At 40.2% G+C, this 19,358-nt stretch overlaps 1 protein-coding gene across 6 annotated transcripts in view; it reads left to right on the forward strand.

Moving 5' to 3' along the window:
• The first annotated feature begins 19,103 nt into the window (after window positions 1-19,103).
• Mtmr2 (myotubularin related protein 2) overlaps window positions 19,104-19,358 on the forward strand; it is a 58,283-nt gene continuing 58,028 nt past the window's right edge. For 3 of the 6 annotated variants that reach the window (XR_009586725.1, XR_009586727.1, XM_021646380.2), the window contains exon 1: window positions 19,111-19,341. Coding sequence is in view for 1 of the 6 variants with exons in the window: in XM_021646380.2 (XP_021502055.1) it covers window positions 19,262-19,341 (80 nt within the window). In the remaining 5 variants the exon portion in view is untranslated. Of the gene's footprint in view, window positions 19,342-19,358 lie in introns of all 6 variants that reach the window. The other 3 variants (XR_009586731.1, XR_009586736.1, XR_009586737.1) reach the window with 2 other exon arrangements.

A 19,358-nucleotide genomic window follows, 5' to 3' on the forward strand; every position in this document is an offset into this window, starting at 1 on the left:
ACAGAGACACATACACCGAGTTGAAGAGACATTTTTATATTCACAAGAGCCAAGAATTTGAAAAAAATTCTTGCGTGTTTATAAAACAGGAGGAGGCTAAAGGGGAAGGATGAGGGGAAAGGAAGAGAAAAGAAGTTAAAGAGGACCCATGAACAGACCTTCTCTTCTCATGGGTTGAAATAAGCAATTTTGTTTGTTTGTTTTTAAATATCTACTACACAAAGTGACTTACAGATTTAATGCAGCTCCCATCAGAATACCAATGACAATGTTCATGGAACCAGACAAACCTAAGTATATATATGGGATCACGAAAAACTCCCAATAAAACAATTTCAGGCAAAAAGAACAAAGCAAGGGTCATTATACCTTCTAACTCTAAAACATTCTGCAAACGCATGACAATGATAACAGCATGGTGCTGACTTAAACACAGATACAGGCTGATGAAACAAAACAGAGATCCTAGAAGCAAGCCCACACCTCTACAACCAGGTATCATGAGACCAGGTACCATGATACCAGGTATTAACAGTAATACCTAGAAACATGGACTGGATAAGGAACTGTTTGTTTGTTTGTTTGTCTGTCTGTCTGTCTGTCTGTCTGTCTGTTTTTAAATAGATTCTTCTGAGTAAATTGGATGTCTATTGCACAGCATTCAAACTACAGTCTTAGCTCTCACTAGTTAAGAGAAATCAGTTAAAGTGGATCAAAAAATTAAAATTATGAAATACACAGAGAAGAAAACATAAATGTTTCATGGCATGGTGATAAACACAGATAAATGGGGACAAGATTCCTAAAGCATGGGAAAGCATAGTATAAGCGGATATGGAATCTGTGAGGGTGACCCTAGCTAAGACTCCTAGCAATGAGGAATATGGAGCCTGAACTGGCCATCTTCTGTAACCAAGCAAGACTTCCAGTGGAGGGAGTGGGACACAGCCACAAAACCTTTGACCTACAATTTGTCCTGCCTACAAGATGTGCTGGGGTGAAGGTTGCATAAAAATTGTGAGAGTGGCCAGCCAATGACTGGTCCAACTTGACACCCATGCCATGAGAGGGAGCTCACTCCTGGCACTGCCTAGAGGTCCGGGAGCCAGGCGCTGGATCACCCAGAGATCCACAATAAAACAATAAAATCCTGGGGAAGAAGGAGAAAAAAAAATTGTAGGAGCCAGAGGGGTCAAGAACACCACAAGAAAACCTAAAGAATCAACTAATCTGAGCTCATAGAGGCTCAAAGAGACTTAAACCACCAACTAGAGAGCATACATGGGCCTGACTTAGGCCCTCCACATACATGGTACAGTTGTGAAGCGTGGTCCTCTTATGGGACTCCTAATAGTTGTCTCTGATTTTGTTGCCCGCCTCTCGGACCCATTCCCTCTCCTGAGTTTCCTTGCCCCCTCCTGCTACCCTCTCACTGGGCTCAGATGTCCCACTTTCCTCTCCTGCCCAGCTATTGCCATTTAGCTCTTTATTTGACCAATCAGAAGGTGATGGAGAACAATGTTTACAAAATACTAACATAGCGGGTGCTTTTTAATGATGACAATACCAAAGTCCAGCTTGTAATCAGATCTCTGCAGGTACAGAAATCAGCATTCAAATACACAGTGCACAAAGACATCACTCCCACAGACCACATCTGTTCAACCACAACCAAAGTCAACCTTTTCTCCCTTAAAAAACTTCTTGTCAGGTATTTTTAATAGCAACAAACACAGTGTACTCCACCATATTATACTATCTCTTAGATAGTAAGTATGTGTGTGTGTATACACATTATGCATGTACATATGTATATTTGTGTGTGTATATATATATGTACATGCTGTGTATACTTGACATGTTTCACAATAAATAATTTATAAATGCTACCAGATTAGGTATGTGAACAAGTGAGAGGTGGCAATAAGCCAGTATTTCAATCACTAAAGACTTTGTACTCAGATTGCTTTAAGGTGTCCTTGGGTGTTCATTCATAATAAAATCTTGTTTTGAAATAATAGAAAATGTGTTGTATAGTGGCCTGCACAAGAGTCAGAGAGTAAAGTCATAGCTGAAAGAAAGGTCCCAGACTCACACAATCACAACTGTGGATAATGCCACTTTATAAGCATTAAACTGAAAAGAAAGTTTTAAATTAACACATTTAGGTCACATAAATTTATTTTTATACAATGCACATACACACATAAGTAATTCTATTCTTCATCCAATTTTATTTTTATTTCTTAAGTTAAGTAGCTATTACTTCTGTTCATATTACATACGCGATAAGGGGACCTGTTTTATTAAATGCCAAGCAGACAGAGGTTTGCAGATAGTTTTGAAATATCTGCAGAGAATGAAGTTTGCGTACAGTCACAGAAGTATGGGAGGTAAGGTTAGGATGGTGTAGAGACTGCGTGTTTATAAAAGTAGATATTCCCTATTAAGTATTAAGAAAGGTTATATGAAGCATGAATGAATAAAATACTAAATTATATTCAAGGTTGTGTTTTCTTATTACTCATTCTTTAGTAAACTTAAAGGAATGTGTGGCCTCAAAGCATTCTAGAATCAGCAAGTGGAGTAGGGAGCGAGATCACCTATTCTGTGTGACATGTGTCTGTCTTCTCTTGTACAATTCTTCCATTATCATTGGGAAGATAGATTATTCTCCCTCAAAGCTTGCTGACATTTTCCCTAATCTTTGGCTTGCCGGCGTGGTGAAGAATGCTTGGAATTCTGCTTGGAGAGTGGCAAAACCGTTGTCCTTGTTCATTTCATAAAAGCAAACACCGGTGGTGTTTTCAAGAAGTAGATTTTGACAATTCAAGTTAGAAGACCACTCTATTGTGGAAAAATATTTCCTATCTTGTTTCTAATCCAGAAACCATATGAAGAGAGCAGCATTGCATCTATGTCATAGTGTAATTGTGAGTATTGGGGATGAGAGGTTAGAAGAAGACAGACAGACATATGGCTATGCTGATGAGTTTGTCAAGACTTCCCCCAAAACTTGTCTCAAAGCCTGTCCCTTAGCATTCAAAGGGAGAGCCTATGCGGTGGCACAGCACTCTGGGAGGCAGGCAGATCTGTGAGTTCGAGTCCAGCTGGCCAAGGCCTCACAGAGAGACCCTATCGCAGGGGGAAAAACAAAACAAGCAAACAACAACAACAACAACAACAAAAACATTTCAAAGGAACAAAGGGAATGGATAATCTCTGAAAAGGTAGGTTCAGGTCTAAATACAATAATCATAGGGCATTAAATCTAAAAACACAGACTTATAAAATAATGTCCGCTGGAGAATCTTCCACACTGACTGTGCACAGATGTCCCAGGATGAGGTCATCTCTCTTGTCAGCATAATTTTTATTTCTAAGGATGTCATTCACACTGCCATAAAATCAGTTGCATCTCATTATAGAACACAGAGAAAATTATCTCCAAATATGTATAGATATCTAAGGTTAGCTGACCCCGGAAGGGAGCCAAGAAACAAATACACCTATTTCCTCCCTACTTCACCCAAGAGAAGCATGCTTGCACAATTTTAAGTGTTTAAGTTAAAACATGTGATGTTTTATTCAGAAAGTCCAATTCTTAAAAAGTTCATTTAGTTCTAGAGCTTTTCCAAAGATGACGTTTCTCTTCCCTTCAAAGCTGGAGGCCTCTTGATGAATCCCTTCCATTAGCCCCTTAGTGCAGGCACCTGGACTGGGCCTTGGTAAAGAATTCCCTTCCTTCCACTTGAGCATCATCTCAGTGATACATGCGACCATGTTTGGGGAATTTTCTAACAGAGGAAAAACCTATCTTAAAACGTAAATGTCCTAGATTAATTGACTAGTGGATGTCCGTGGTACAGTTAGACATAGGCCATCTTGTGTCTTTTAGTGTAGGAGTGTGTTCTCAGTAGCCTTTTAGAAACTATGACTATTTTTACAATAAAATTCAAAACATTGATTGTTTGCAATGAAACAACATTTTGTGCATAAATTAAAAAAAAACAAGACTTTATTGATTTGCCTTTAAGGCCAACTGCAGTCTTTCCAGAGCTTGTTTTGTTTTAATTATTATTTTATTTATTTGTAATTTATATACATTGGTGTTTTGCCTGCATGTATGAGGGTGTTGGATTCTCTGGAAGAGGAGTTATAGACAGTTATGAGCTGTCATGTGGATGCTGGGTATTGAACCTGGTTCCTCTGGAAGAGCAGCCAATGCTCTTGACCACTGAGCCATCTCTCCAGCCCCTGCTTTTGTTTCACTGCTGTGCCACAGAGCAAGAAACAGCACTCCACACAACACTGGGACACCTTTCAGGTAATAAAAGGCACCAGGAAACTCAAGTGTTAAATGAGAGGGCTAGAGTGGAGAAAGCAACGCACTTTCTGTTTTGGGGAAAAAGGCTCAGAGCAGCATGCTTTGGAAACAGGGCCTAAGAGACAGTGAGAGAGGCTGGTGTCTGTTCTAAGCTAGAAGACTCTTTGAGGGACGCCAAGGGGAACAAAAGAAAGAGAAATTTTCTAGACATCTACCTTAGCCTAAGTTCTCTCGTTAGCTTTTTAACTGTCACTGTAATTTTATTTCCTCCTTAAAAAACAGCATATGTTCTTATCTGCACACTGAAGAATCAGTCACCCAGCATTGCTTCCGCCTTCCTATAACATCTTTAGTTCATGTTTTTTAAATTATGTGTATGGATGTTTTGTCTACATGTTTGTCTGTGCATCACAAGTGTCCTCAGTGTGCTATTGGAGACCAGAAGAGGGAGTTGGGTCCTCTGTAACTCCACGAAGGTTGAAGGAAGTTTCAGAGGTATCTTCTTGCACTTCCCTCTGTAACAGCCCCTACCTTCACCATCCATCAAGGATAACATAAAAGATATTTTACCTATCAAGTATGGTTTTTACTTTTCAATTTTTAAAAGCTATTTATTTATTTATATGTGTGTGTGTGTGTGTGTGTGTGTGTGTTTTGCCTGCATATATATGTATGTGGACTACATGTGTGCCTGGTGCCCATGGAGGCCAGAAAGGGACATAATAATCCCTGGGACTGGAGTTACTGTTGTGATCTACCATGTGGGCACTGGAAATCAAACCCAGGTCTCCTGAAAGAGTAGCCAGTGCTATTAACCACTGAGCCATTTCTCCAGCCTTTTATTCTATAATTTTTACCTTACATATTCTATTTACCTAGTTGTAATCACCTTCTCTATATCAATATTTCTTAATATTTATTTTTTCCATTTTACTTTTTAGACATTATTTTATCATATAGTATTCATAGTCTCTTCTAGTTTTCTTTTGTATGCTTAACAAGAATCGTAAAAATCATTGAGCTTGCATGACCCTTTTATTCATAAATATATCACTTATTATTTCCTCCTGTTCTTGAAATGTGATAGGTGCCTGACAGTAGTATGAGCAGTAGCTGAGGCCAGTGCCTGTCCTAAGTAGCTGAAGCTAGATGGATTTTTTTTCTCGTTTCTCTAGCTCACCCTTCCATCTTTCCTTAGAAGACTTTACTTTTCATTCTGTCTAGTGTTGAAATTTTTTGAGCCTATAGATACCTATAGAAAATCCATTTGAGCAGTATAAAATGTGTTAAGCAGATACATAACTAAGCATCGCTCATGTAATGATCTTGTGACAGTAACATGAAAAGGTCTATATCCAGAAGGCTTGTCGACATGGTAACCATCATCACAGCAGATGCCACATTCTATGTGACAGGGACGATTGGAGCACTTGATGTGTCCAGAGACTTTATGAAACAACTGTTAGTACTTCTGCACAGAAGCAGAAATTGAGGCAAAGAAAGGTTGAAATTCTTGGTACTGTATAAGAATTCAGGCTTGATTTCAGAAGTCCTACTATGTGATCTTAAAAATTCAGTTCAAGTTACAAAGGTAAAACATATTATGAACTAGACTTTTAAAGTTACTCTGTTTCTCTTTTAAATGGTCAACTATTTGAGTTACTGTGGTTAAAGGTTGTATTAAGATTTTCTAAATATATAATCATTAGCCCTGATATGTTCATGATTCCAAATTTCTAGACTGTATCCTGACTCCACAGCCATTATATTAGTTTATCAAGACATTTGTAATACAAATGGCAACCCAAGAAGATAGACTTTTGTTGTTTTTGTTCTTGTTGTTGTAGTTGCAGTAGCAGAGACTGAAGCCGGAACGTGGGCATGCTGAGAAACATTCCACCCCTGAGCCGGTTTTTTCTTGAGATGGAATTGAAGTTTTGAGGACAACTGTGATCGGCTGTGCAGTAGTGGTGGGGTTAGTGGGCAGAGGAGAAATGGAGGTCAGCTTATAAACAAGCCCAGCTCATGAGAGGCAGTGACAGGGGCATAGTTTCCTTGGGCAAAGTTTCTAGCTAGAGCATCCTAATCAGTGAGGTTCAGGTCTGGCAAGAGACTGTCTTTGTAAAATCAACTGGAGATCTATAGAGGAAACTATAGGCCAGTCTCAGGCCTCTGCCTCTACATCTACTCCCAGACATGTCAATATATATGCGAGCACACAGGCATAGCCACCACACACAAATACACACACAGTCACTAAAATCAGTATTCATTTGCCCTGAAGTGTTATGGGTATAACACTAGCATTTAACAGCACAGTGTTGTGGTTGTTGAATCTACATTTTGAAATGTAAAGAAGGCTCAATGTTCTCTATAATACAAGATTTGCTAGGTTTTTGTCTGTGTCTCAGCACACAGATGTTGTATTTTGATTAAAGTCACTGATTAAAGTCACTGAACAGCATGAAAGCTGTATAAAGAAATGAACATTAGTTTTAGAACTAGACCTGGTCTTGGTCAGATTCCTTAGAAAGGGAAGGATATATAAACACATTCTACAAGAGACACGCTCACTCTTCAGGAACTCAAATCAAACATTCTCCCTTTGTGCTTAGATGATACTTTCACGAACATTATCAAATCATATCAATTTTAAACTGTGAACTACATACATGTGTTTATTCATCCTAATATCTTGTTGAACTCCTATCTCATGACATGGCCTCTTGCACATGCTTAAGAAACACTGGTGGGTAATGTTGATAAACTCCATTATATACAACTGAGGGTCATATTAACACATAGTGAACAATAGAAAATAATATATTGACTATATTATAAACAGGAGATAAAAAGTATAAAAAGAGAAAGGTGAACAGAGGAAATCTGAGTGTAGGGTGCATGTAAAGATTTTAAATAGGATACTCTAAGGTAGACAGAAGGAAGGAGATCTCTGGTTAGACTTGAGCATTAATACTAGGATGGAATCATTGTTAGCAAAGGTATGCCAAACTCCTTGGCAAGAGAGATTGAAGCAAAAATAAGCTTTAGATTATTTTGACCGAATTTTATCTTCAGTTTGGAATGTTGCAAACTGATTTCAGCACTTTGTGAAGATACATGTGTTTTGGTTAGCTTTCAGCTCAAAATGCAAACTTCATTTAAGGTCAGGGAGAGGTGACTGCTGTTGTTTTTGTTTTGTTTTATTTTGTTGGTTTTTGAGACAGGGTTTGTTTATCATTTTGGCTGGACTTGAATTCACAGAGATCTGCCTTCCTCTGCCTCCCAGAATGCTGAAATTACAGGTTGGTGCCTCTGTGTCCAGAATGGTGGTGTATTCTTATTCATTGCTATTGGTTGGAACAGACATGCAAGGCTTCCCACACTACATCAATGTGATACACATTAAGCAGTGAATGTTAAATGCTTAGGACAGGTACCCAAGCTTGGCAGTTCATACAACACTCTCCAGGAGATGCAACATCAATGTATCAAGATGTCATCTCCTCCAGGACAAATCCACCCTTCCCAATATGCCAGCAGTCTTATATCTACTTCTCAGTGCTGGAGCCATAGATCAGAAGTCAAGAGAAGGCAGTGAATGTGAAAGTCATTTTAATGAATCAAAGGATGATGGCAGCCTGTGCATAGCTGTGGAGTTTAGTAACCGGGATCAAACTGAGACAAATCATTTTCTCAATGTAAAAATGGCCATTGCTCAATTAAATTACAGCCACACAGTTCATGTTACCTGGGAAGATGAAATGAATGGATTGAAACGCAAAAACAGCTTTTTTTTTTTTGTAAAATATGTACATCATAAAAGGTGAAAAGAGTGTGGGGGTAGGATGAGGCAGGGGAAGGAGAACTACAAAAACATCCTGCTGAAATATGTCATAATAGTGTCTAATTTAAAAAAATTAAAAACAATATATATAACATGTATGTCAAGTGGTTCTGTCTTTGGATATTATTTATCATGTCCCTAGGTTCTCTTAAAGAAAATAACCTTGGGGATATTCAGTTAATTCCAAAACTGTAGAAATGCTCAATCTGCTGTCCCTTTTCAGTCTGACTCACACTGCATGCCTCTCTAAATGCAACAACAGTGTTAGCAAATTAGGGTTCTGGCATATTTGTCAGACACTCGATGCCTTTCCAGGTCATTTTGCTTCATACTAACATTTGAACGTGTGAATGCTGGTGTTTATGTGCACAGGAATTGAGCAGACAGGAAGAGAAGACAAAGTCACCAGAAAACCCATTATCTTATATTACTAATGTGTGCTAATTTAAAAAATTGAATACCCTAGAGTGGTGACTCATACGTGTGTGCAATGTCAGAACTTGGGAGGCTGAGGCAAGAAAGACCGCCATGAATTTGAAATCAGCCTGGGCTACACAGCAAGCACCTGGACAGCTTGAGCTACAAAGTTGGGCCATATCTCAAAACATAAAAAAAGAAGAAATAAAAAAAGGAGAAAGGAAAGAAGAAAAAGATAAAACAAATATTTTTTTTTAAAGGAGGAGCTGCATTCCACCCTGACAGAGAGGATGGATGCTAAAGCAGAGTCTAGAACTACTCTGTAAGGCTATATGGTGCACGAGAGACGCCACTGCAATCCCTGCTCTTTGCAAGTGTTTTCTGGTTTAGGACACGTTTGTACTTTGCTTGCTTATATCATAATGTTTCTGGCTCACGTTTTCAGAGCAGCTATCTCAATTGACTTCAACAGACATCAATCCATGTAAGTCTGCAGTCTCTGGAAAGGGTGTACAGCCACTTGGCTGTTTTTTGTGTACAAACTTCCCCATGTTACATATCCTCATTTTATCTTTTTCTTCCTTCCTTTCTCCTGTTCTGTGTGTCCTTTTTGTGTTTTGAGATAAGGTCCATCTTATCTGGCACAAGCTAGCCAGGAGCCTACTGTGCAGCCCAGGTTGATTTTGAATTCACGGCAGTCTTTATTGCTTCATCCTCCCTAGTTCATAGCTGGCTTTAGCTGTCGACTTGACACAAGCTAACCTCACTCAGGAGGGGAGTGTCAGGGAGGAGTTGTCTACACTGTCTTGGCCTGTGGGCTTGTCTGTGTGCGATTGGGAGCTCACCAACCTGGACTGAGTAGGCTGAGTGGATTGGGAGCTCACCAAACTGGACTCAGGAATGAATTCCCTGAACTTATTTTGAGATCCTAGAGTGAATGAATTAGTGTGTAGAAAGCAGTTGCTGTAGCAAGAAGCAATAGGTTTCATTTACATAAAAAAACAAAGAACTCCAGCTAGCTGAGGTGCTGAAGGAATGTAGAAGGAACATGGAAGGAGATCTTAAGGAATTATAAATATCCACTAAAGCCTTGGTGATAAATGACTAGAAAATCTATCTGTGGGCTGGGGAAAGGACCCCACAAAGTGCTTGTTGACTGATGAGCCGAGTTCCAATCACCACAAACTATATAAAAGCAGGAGATGGTAATGCAAGCATTTTTGATCCCATCAGCTCCACAGGGAGATGGGAGATGGAGTCTGGATAACCTCCAGATACTAGCCCAATGGTGACCATCATTGACCTAGGTCAAACAAGATGGAAGTGGGACTAACACACAAGTTGACCCTCATGAGCACAAACACATGAAGCACACGTGCATGTGTGCATGCACACACACGCACGCCATATCTTCTTTCTTGCTCAGCATCTTGCTTTATGCATCTTTCTTTCCTTCCTTACTGTGTTATATATTACGGTTGCTCACTTTCATCACTCGGTATTATCATTAATCAGCCCCCTCTACTTAGGGCATCATGTCACTCTGATTTATGAAGAAAGAAATAAACATCACTCAAAGATACAGATCTGAGGACTTAGTGTGTCTTCTTAAGGGACTGTGTTTTTGTCTGTGTGTAGGGTAATTTTATTATGGCTGGGGATATATATCTTGAATTGTTGAGGTTGTTGTTTGGAATCTGACATGTCAATAGGAAGTGCCTGTGAAAGTAGCATAGCCGAAGGAATGACTTGCAGTGGATTGCGCATGGAACTAGTGTTTTATATATTCTTTCTGAACCTGCAGAAGATGAAAGCTAAAACACAGTTTTCCGACTTCTATGAATGTATGAATCTGGACATGACTTCCGTTGCACCAGTGAGACTCACACATGACCAAGAAAATGGAAGTGAAGCAGGGCATCTCTTTGCCATTTGGCTTTAACGTTGAAGGTCTGTTTCTCAATCCCCACATTGCAGTTTGTTTATAGAACTGCATCAGTTCTCATGGCAGCATCCCAAGTCCCCACTTTGCTCATTTAATCATGTTGTTTGTATATCTTTCTTTCTTTGATTTCTTTCCTTGTCTGGGTCATGCTGTCCTCTGATGATTCAAATGTTTACATTTTTGTTGCTGGTTCTTCTGGTGGTAAAAACATACCTTATGGAAAATACTGTGTGAGAGTGGATTACTTACTCAAAATTTTTGCTGCTCCAGTCTATAGAGCATGATTATATTAGGTCTTCCTCTTCCAGGCCAGAACATACTCCTTATGCCAGATTATGAATGAAACGATAAATGTCCCATAAAAGAAGGAAGAAGCTTTAAGAAGCTCTTCATCCTGCCATGAGGAAAGTGAACTAGTTGGACCTTAGATAGGGCTACTCCTTTGTGTAGCATCTCCGAAAGAAGTTGTATAGAGCAGAATCATAGCACATGTGTAGCTACTATGTAATTATAGAGAAACAAAGCTTTCTCAGTGGACTCATTCTGAGAGTCAGAGATTGTTGTTACAGTGTAACATATGTAGTAAAAGCTGAGTGATGTTCAGTTCCTTCATCACTTCCATAGACTCATTGACTGAGCTCTGTCTCTCTGTGTGTCCATCTCTGTGTACGGATCAGCAGATGAATAGGTAGATAGATGGGTGGGCGGATAGATAGATAGATAGATAGATAGATAGATAGATCGTTTGTAGGTGTGGACTCTCTATCCCAAAATGGCCTATAAATCTCTGCATAGTTGAAAATGAACTTGAATTCTGATCCTCCTGCCCCACCACAAACAGGTTTTACTGAGTACTGGGAATTGAACCCAGGGCCTCCTGCATGCTAGACAATCTACAACTGGCACTGTGATGGATAATCTTCTTATCTTGAATTACAATATGCCTTGGCTGTGTCTGTATGGATAGTTCAGGGGTTGTTAGATAATAAGTGCTCTGACATAATGTGTGGTTTAATTATTTCACCTATTCTTAACATTACGGCATTGTTGGGAGATAGAGCAAGTAGGAGATGGCCAAGAGTAGAAGATAGGGACCAGCCGGGCACTAGATCACTGAAAGCATGTCACTGGAGGTGGGAGGGGCTCTGGTTGCCCTGGTATCTTTCTACAGTCCACTGCTTCTTTCCTGACTACAGCTTTATTTTGCTTCCTGTCTGTGGTGATGTGACCTGATTATCATTGCTCTTTGTCCACCATGTTACAATTGGTCCAGAAACAACAGAATTGGCCTTGATGGAATTAAACTGTGAGCTAATTGTACCTTTATTCTGTTTGTTAGTCATTATGCCACAGAAGTACAGGCCAAGTCTCTGAATATTATAATACTATAATATATTTACATAATATGTAACATATTTTATATATAATATATATTTAAAAAAAAACAAATAGAGCTTTTCTGTTAAAGATCACTGCATTTACTTTTGCTTCAGTGAACCTCATAATATTAGCTGCTTTAAAGCCATTGCCTAACATTTCTGACATTTTGGACTTTTGAGTTTACCTTCTTTTGATTTTTTTTCCTTTGAAAGTATGTCTGGAGCAATTTTGGATTATGTCCTAGACATTATTTTTCTAATCTCTGGGTTTTGTTCTAATCTTCTGGAAAATATTAATGCCTTTGCTTAGTAGAAGATGAAGTTGATTAGACATGAACTCTGTCTTACTTATGTAGGAAACAAGTTAGATCTTGTTCAGCAATTCCAGAAGGAATTGACTGGAACTCTCCTATTTTCTGTTCTTCTATCCACGCCATTTGTACTCTGCCTTCATGTTGTTCAGACTAAAGTAGAGCCTGGCCAGAACTCGCAGGACTGGTACTTAGTGTAGTGTTCTCCTTTCCTGAAAACTTTCTCACTTTTAAGCTGCCCTTTGACACCATTTCCTTACTTCCTCATGAACCTTCAGGAGGTGGAGCCTCACTAGGGGAAGTCATTAGGATTGGGCCTTGAGGTTTATAGTCCTGACCTGTTTTCTGTCCCATTTTTGCTTCTGGTTCCTCTCAGATGTATAGAGGTGAGGGGTCCCACCCACAAGCTATTTTCATACTTTTCTCACCACAACAGACTGTCTTCTCTCAAATGATAAGCCAGGTAAATCTTGTCTCCTTTAAGTTGCTTTCAGGTATTTGATTACGGCAAAAAGTAACTAATACGCTGTGATAAAACAGTATATGAACAAGACACATTAAGAATGTAATGGTAGCTAATGAATCTAGAACAATTTACAATAAATATGATCTTTCACATACTCTTGTTTTAGTGTACAACTTTTCTTCTTTTTTGTTTTGTTTTGTTTTGTTTTATTTGAGGCAGGGTTTAGCTTTGGTTGTCTTGGACTTGCTTTGTAGACCAGGCTGGCTTCCAACTCACAGAGATCCACCTGCCTCTGCCTCCAAGTGCTGGGATCACAGGTGTGAGCCACTGCACCCCGCCCAACCTTTCTTCTTGTATATCATTATAAAACATGGTATGGTATAATGGCCCTGTGCCGAAGCGGAGGTGTGACATTGTGGTATAGCTGCAGTCCACTACGTGAAGGTTTCTTGAACACATGGGCTGAAATAGTGATATTATAATAGTTTATATGAACATGGAGATGGCCACTAAGTGGATATCCCATGAAGTCATTATTATCTTGCATAGGAAGACGGCAGCATGAGAGTCCATCAGCCAGTCAGGATGGCATGCACTTTAAAGTGTACCCTTTCTGGAATTTTCCAGGTAGTATCTTCAGTGAGGCTGAATGCAGTTGACTGAAACCGTGGAGACAGGAGATCCCAGATTGTTGCAGATAATTAAAAAGGTTTATGCATACTTGATGTTTCTAAGGCTTATGTGTTTTGGGAGAAGTTCATCTCACTATCCCTATGCTTTCCCAGTCATAGTTCATATTACCATCTCAAAAGATACTTGCTTCCTTATTTAGATTTGGATAATCTAATAAGCAGCTTTTGACAAACTGCTGGATAACAACCTAGAGATATAGTAATTTTTAAGTTACCAACAATCCACGATGAAAGAATGTTTATTATGTCTGTGAATTTTTCATGGAGTACATACCAGATACCTCTAAAAAGAAATTTGACCTTATATTTTTGCATACCTTTCATGTTTAGAATTTTTTTTAAATACTTTATTAGTTACACTTTATTCACTTTGTATCCCCCCTGTAGTCCCTTCCCTCCTCCCTTCCCAATCCCTCCCTTTCTCCACCCTCTGCATGCATGCCCCTCCCCAAGTCCACTGATAGGGGAGGTTTTCTTTTCCTTCCTTCTGATCCTAGTCTATTATTTTATGTATGAATGCTCTGCAGCATGTACACCTGCACACCAGAAGAGGGCATCAGATCCCACTATGGATGGTTGTGAGTCACCATGTTGTTGCTGGGAATTGAATTCAGGCCTTCTGGGAGAGCAGACAGTGCTCTTAACCGCTTAGCCATCTCTCCTGCCCCTTAAATTTTGTTTTTTAGCAAAATGTTTTCTTCTATTTTTAAAAATATTGATTGATGATTGAAATTAAAACTCTAATTGTCTTTTCCACAGGCAGTTTGAGAAATACTAGTGTAAGTTAAACACTAGAAATTAACTTTGGAGAAGAACTTTAAAATTACCCATTTTACATAAAATATGTTCCTAGACTATAAGTTGATTATGTAACAGCTCCTGTATGATGTGGGATAGGCTGAGTTGTTTTTTGTTTTTTTTTTCTATGTGTGTGAAGTGTATGTATGTATGTTCACCTGTGTGGTTGGGCATACCTATGTACATTTGAAAGCCAGAATTTGACACTGGGTGTCTTCCCCAGTCTCTCTGTCTTATATATCGATATTCTCTCTCTTGAACTTAGAGATGGATGATTTGGCCAGTCTGGCCACCTATCTGTGTCAGGGAACCTGTCTTCACATCCTGTGTGCTATAATTACAGGCAGGATGGCCATGCCCCCCAACATTTACCTGAGCACTGGGGACAGAACTCTGGGCCTCATGCTTATAAGACATGCACTTTACCCATTAGACACCTCTCCAACTCTGCCTTTTAAATGAGCATATGAATGTTTGTGAGTATTGTGTACATATGGAAATGTGTGTACTTCGCACAGGGACACATGGACATGTGCACGGTCGCCTCCTGTGCCTCAGGTGCCTGTCCCAGTGTGGGAGGCGAAAGCTCTTTCTCAAGCTCTGAATAGCTGCTTGTCTGGCAAGCTTGTTTTGTTATAGATTGATCAGTGAAAAATATGCTTTAGCCTTTACCTTGAGACAGAAACAAGCAGGAGGTTTGCCAGGTTTCTGTAACTTGCCTGTGAGACCTTGGACCATGTCTGCCCTACAGGAATGTGGTCTTTGAAAACAAGCTTAACAGCTTCACGAACCCTGTCCTTGGACCAGTGTGAACTGTGTTTGCTTTGTCTTTAAAAAGGAATTGGAAAATAAACTTTAGTAATGAGTGATAGCCCTCTCAAATCTATCCTCAGTTTTCTGTCTCTTTCTCTTACCCTATAATTTCTCAATTGCCACTCTCTCTGTCCTGTCCCAAATTACTTACAGTTATCCTAGTTTGGTTCTCTGCTGCTGCAATAAACACCATAACCAAAAGCATCTTGTAGAGGAAAGGGTTTTTGGCTTACACACCTCCATAACAGTCATCATAGAGAGAAGTCGGGAACCATGAAAGAAAGCTGTTTACTGGCTTGCTTTACATAACCTGCTCAGCTTTCTTTTCTTTTTTTCTCTTCTTCCTTTTTTTCCTACTTTTTATTGATTCTTTATGAGTTTTACATCATGCACCTCAGTCTCATTCATCTTCCTATTCCGTCATATCTGCCCTCTGCCCTTGCAACCTCTCCCCCCCAGAAAAAGAAAAAACAATCAGAAAAGTAAATGAAACAAAGCATAGAAAACATCTCATCATGGAAGCTGCAGTGTATCGCAGTGTGTCACAGTATACCCCTCTGTCCACACATCTTCACTTAGAATGTTCATCATAATGAGTCATTGGTCTGGTTCAAGGTTTCTGGCTCATCTGTCACACCTATAATATAGGATCCTCACTGGGACTCCTCGCAGTTATCCTGTTGTTATTGCCCTGTGTCATGGAGACTGCAGCTTTGGCCAGCAGGACCAGCCCTTTCATGTACTCTCACAGTTCAGGGATGATGTGGATCTGGCCTGTGTGATTAAGTTGCTTTCTTATATTGTCTAGAACCACCTGCCTGAGGATGGTGCTGCCCACAGCTGGTGGGCCGGGCCTGTTCACATCAATCACCAATCAAAACAAAGAAACAAAAAAGCAAAGCCCCACAGACATGCCCACACGCCAATCTGAGCGGGGTAATTCCTCAACTGAGGTTCCTTCTTCCCAGCTGTCTCTAGTTTGTGTTAAGCTGACAGAAACTTACTAGCATAGCCGCTCAACAAACTCACTCACTTTTACCTGAACTCAATTTGGCTAGGCTGGCTGAACAGAGAGAACCAGGAGTACCCCACATGGGCTCTCTTGCCAGTGAGATTACAGGCAGGCCACTAGGCTCAGCTTTCTTATTTCATGTAGGTTCTTAGGGGATGGAGATCAAGCCCTAATGGTTGCACAGCAAGCACTTTACTGAGCTGTCTTCCCAAGCCCTGGTGCTGAAATGTTCTTACAAAAGTGAGACCACTGAGGTCCACAAAATCTTAGGTTCATTTTTCTGGGGAATGTGACATGACAGCCAATGTATAAGATAAGGAATGCAGCAATTTAACTTCCATCTGAAATTAGTCTTTTCTTTTGAATCTTCATCATTCAAATTAGAAGTAAAGATGGAGTGCAGTTGGAAAAGAAACGAAAAAGATCTATTAACTAAGAACTCCCTGTGCAACTGACTGTTAAGAAAAACAACCTGTTCTCTTTTCAGAGATGAGAAACAAACTTTCAAAGTAAGTTTAGTGACAGAATTTCAATGCAAGCTTTTCTGGTTGCAATCTCTCTCCCTTTAACAGTGTTCCAGAACAATCATTAGGGGGCCATGCAGAAGTTGGAGTACCTAAGAAGACAGGCTTATAATCAACACAGTGCTAGAAAGGGGTCTTCCTTTCCTCACAAGATGGGTTCATCCTTCAACATTTGTAATTTGGAAGACACAAGTTGAAGTATCAAGTGATCATTCATCAGCATTTACAAAGGCTGATAGGGACAGAGAAGCAATAGATGTGTTCTCTCATGAATCTTACAGATATTTATGCTTGTCAAAGTGTTTCATTTGACTACTTATCCTCCTGGCCTATCAGAGGTACAATTAAGATCTCTAGAAAAATTACACAGATAAAAACAATTGCTTAACATCTGTCCTTGCATGGAAAATGGAAGAGAAAGCCTAAATCTTTTGAGGTTATTGATGAATCAGTCTGCCTTCATCATGGACTTGAAAGCCATCTTATAGAAAAGACAAAATTGGTTCTTGGCTATTTTGTTTCTCAAACATTGGGCTATGCCCCACTCATAACCTTGACTACAAATGGTTCTGTACTGTCTGTTCCAGGAAAAGGCAACCATGCTTTTGTTTCAAAAAGGTTGTTATGACTACCTGTTGTTATGACCACCTTGCAATCATACCTTTGTTTCAGAAGGTTGTTATAGCCAACTTGTATGTTCCGCTTCTGTAACCCAGCCTATTTGCCTGCCAAATTCTCCCATCTGGAAACCACTACCCCTGAACTATTAAAAACTTTCTCCATGTCCAAGGCTGATCTCTTGAACTGTGCCTTTTAGGGAAAGACAGCCCATGTACACAAATACAAAAAACTTGCTTTAATTAATTTGGCCATGGTGATTTGGGTCAATGGTCTTTCTTCTCAAATCTGTGGGATTAACAAAATCCCACAGATATTCATTCTGAATATCACATATTCATTCATTGATACCTTTTCTAGTTTATGAAGAATACAATTGGGATAGGTTATCTTATAGGTAAATGTACTTACAAGTTGTTAAGGTTTTGGACCCGAAATATCTCCTGCAAACTATGTGCTCTAAAGGATAGGCTGTCCACTGATAGTGTCACTGGGAGGTAGTGGGGATTTGAGGAGGAGGAAGGGACTAGTTAAGATTCCCCTTTAAAGGTGAACTGGAACCCCTCCCTCTTTCTTTCTCTCCTTTCTGGTCACCTGGAGATGGACAGATTTTTCTACCACATGTTCTCAGGTAGGATGGTCTCTTTTATCACAGGCTCAAAAACAATGGAGCCAAGTGAGTATGGACTTAAATCTTTGAAACCATCAGCCAAAACAAATCTTTCATTAGGCATAGTGTGACAGTAATGAAAAGCTAGCACACAAATTATTTCATTGGTTCTATAAATTAAGATTTTGTTTTGAGTCAAGTAGTTGTTTTAAATTAAATCTAGTATCAGCATGATTTATCCTAGCAATAAACTTTTAAAAGGTTCTTTTATTTACAGAAATAATCTTTGCATTAATTTAGCTTTCTGTATGAGGTGACTAAGACAGAGTCACAATTAGAATGATTCCTCTAGTACTATCCTTCCTGCATCCTGAGTAACAGAAAGTCACTGGTATTAACATTTCCCCTTTACCCAGTTCCTGTTCTCTTATCACATTCCATCTACAGTCCCTCCCTGCTTTGAAACGGAATAAGAAGCACACGGGAGGGTAAGTCTGTCTTCTGTTTTAAATCACTGGATCCAGCAGTGTTTATGTCTAATTATTTTTTCTTTTTTTTTTTTTTTGTGATCTTGGCAATTTCTCCTTCATTCTCTCTTCAATACTTCTTCCAATGCTTTATGGGTTGGTGTCTAAGTGCTTACCACCTACAGACACATTTCCAAGCCACAGTAAGTCTTTTTCCACAGGAGGCCTGAAATGTAATTTTCGGCATTTTTCCTCCCCTCCCCCATCTGACGTAGCTGCTATTAACTTTCTCCCACCAACCACCTGTTACTAGGCTGTCATCCTTTAGTTTTCTCTCATAACAGTTACCATTTCTCACATTTGTTAGACTGTTTATAAACGTGAATCCAATGGCTACTGTTTGAGGGCTTCTCAAACAACTTTTGTTTTGGGCATTTTACATCTATCCACTCACCTATTCTGTGAGGTTAATACAATTACATAGAGGGAAGCTAATGTAAGTACAAGTTACCTGGGGGCAGTGGAATCTGCTGAGTCTGCCTAGCTTCATTGCTACCTTTATATAATGATTCTATCTCTAACTTCATCCTTAAATACTCCTGTCCCTCGATCTCCCACCTCAGCCCCTCAGCCCACAGGCTGCCCACATTCCGGTCATTTCCCTCGAGTCCATGCTCCCAAAGCCTTCACATCCTTGTGTGTTCTCTCTGACATACTGGTGTTCCCTTCCTTCTGGAAATTTCCTTCTGGAAACTTTCCTCGGAGCAGAAAGTCTGCACCCTGCTCTTAAGCACCCTCCTCATCCAGGCCTCTCGCTGGGCAACCAGCACGCATGCGCATGGCCCAGCTTTGCAGGGCCACGGGGCCCGGCTCCCATCAGCCCCCGCGCGCTGTGCAGGCTGGGGGAACATGGCCGCTTCCGGTCTTGCACTCTGCCTGGCGCGGGGCTGACAGCGGCTGCGGTTCCGTGCGCTCCTCCTTCTGCATCTCGCGCCGGCGGCGGCGGAGGGCGCAGCGGCCTCCCGTTCTCGCGCCATGGAGAAGAGCTCGAGCTGCGAGAGTCTCGGCGCACAGCCCCCGGCAGCACGGCTGCCCAGCGAGGACTCACTGTCCAGGTGAGGCCGGGGCGAGT

The sequence above is a fragment of the Meriones unguiculatus genome, chromosome 1 (genome assembly GCF_030254825.1).
Source record: "Meriones unguiculatus strain TT.TT164.6M chromosome 1, Bangor_MerUng_6.1, whole genome shotgun sequence".
Lineage (NCBI taxonomy): Eukaryota > Metazoa > Chordata > Mammalia > Rodentia > Muridae > Meriones > Meriones unguiculatus.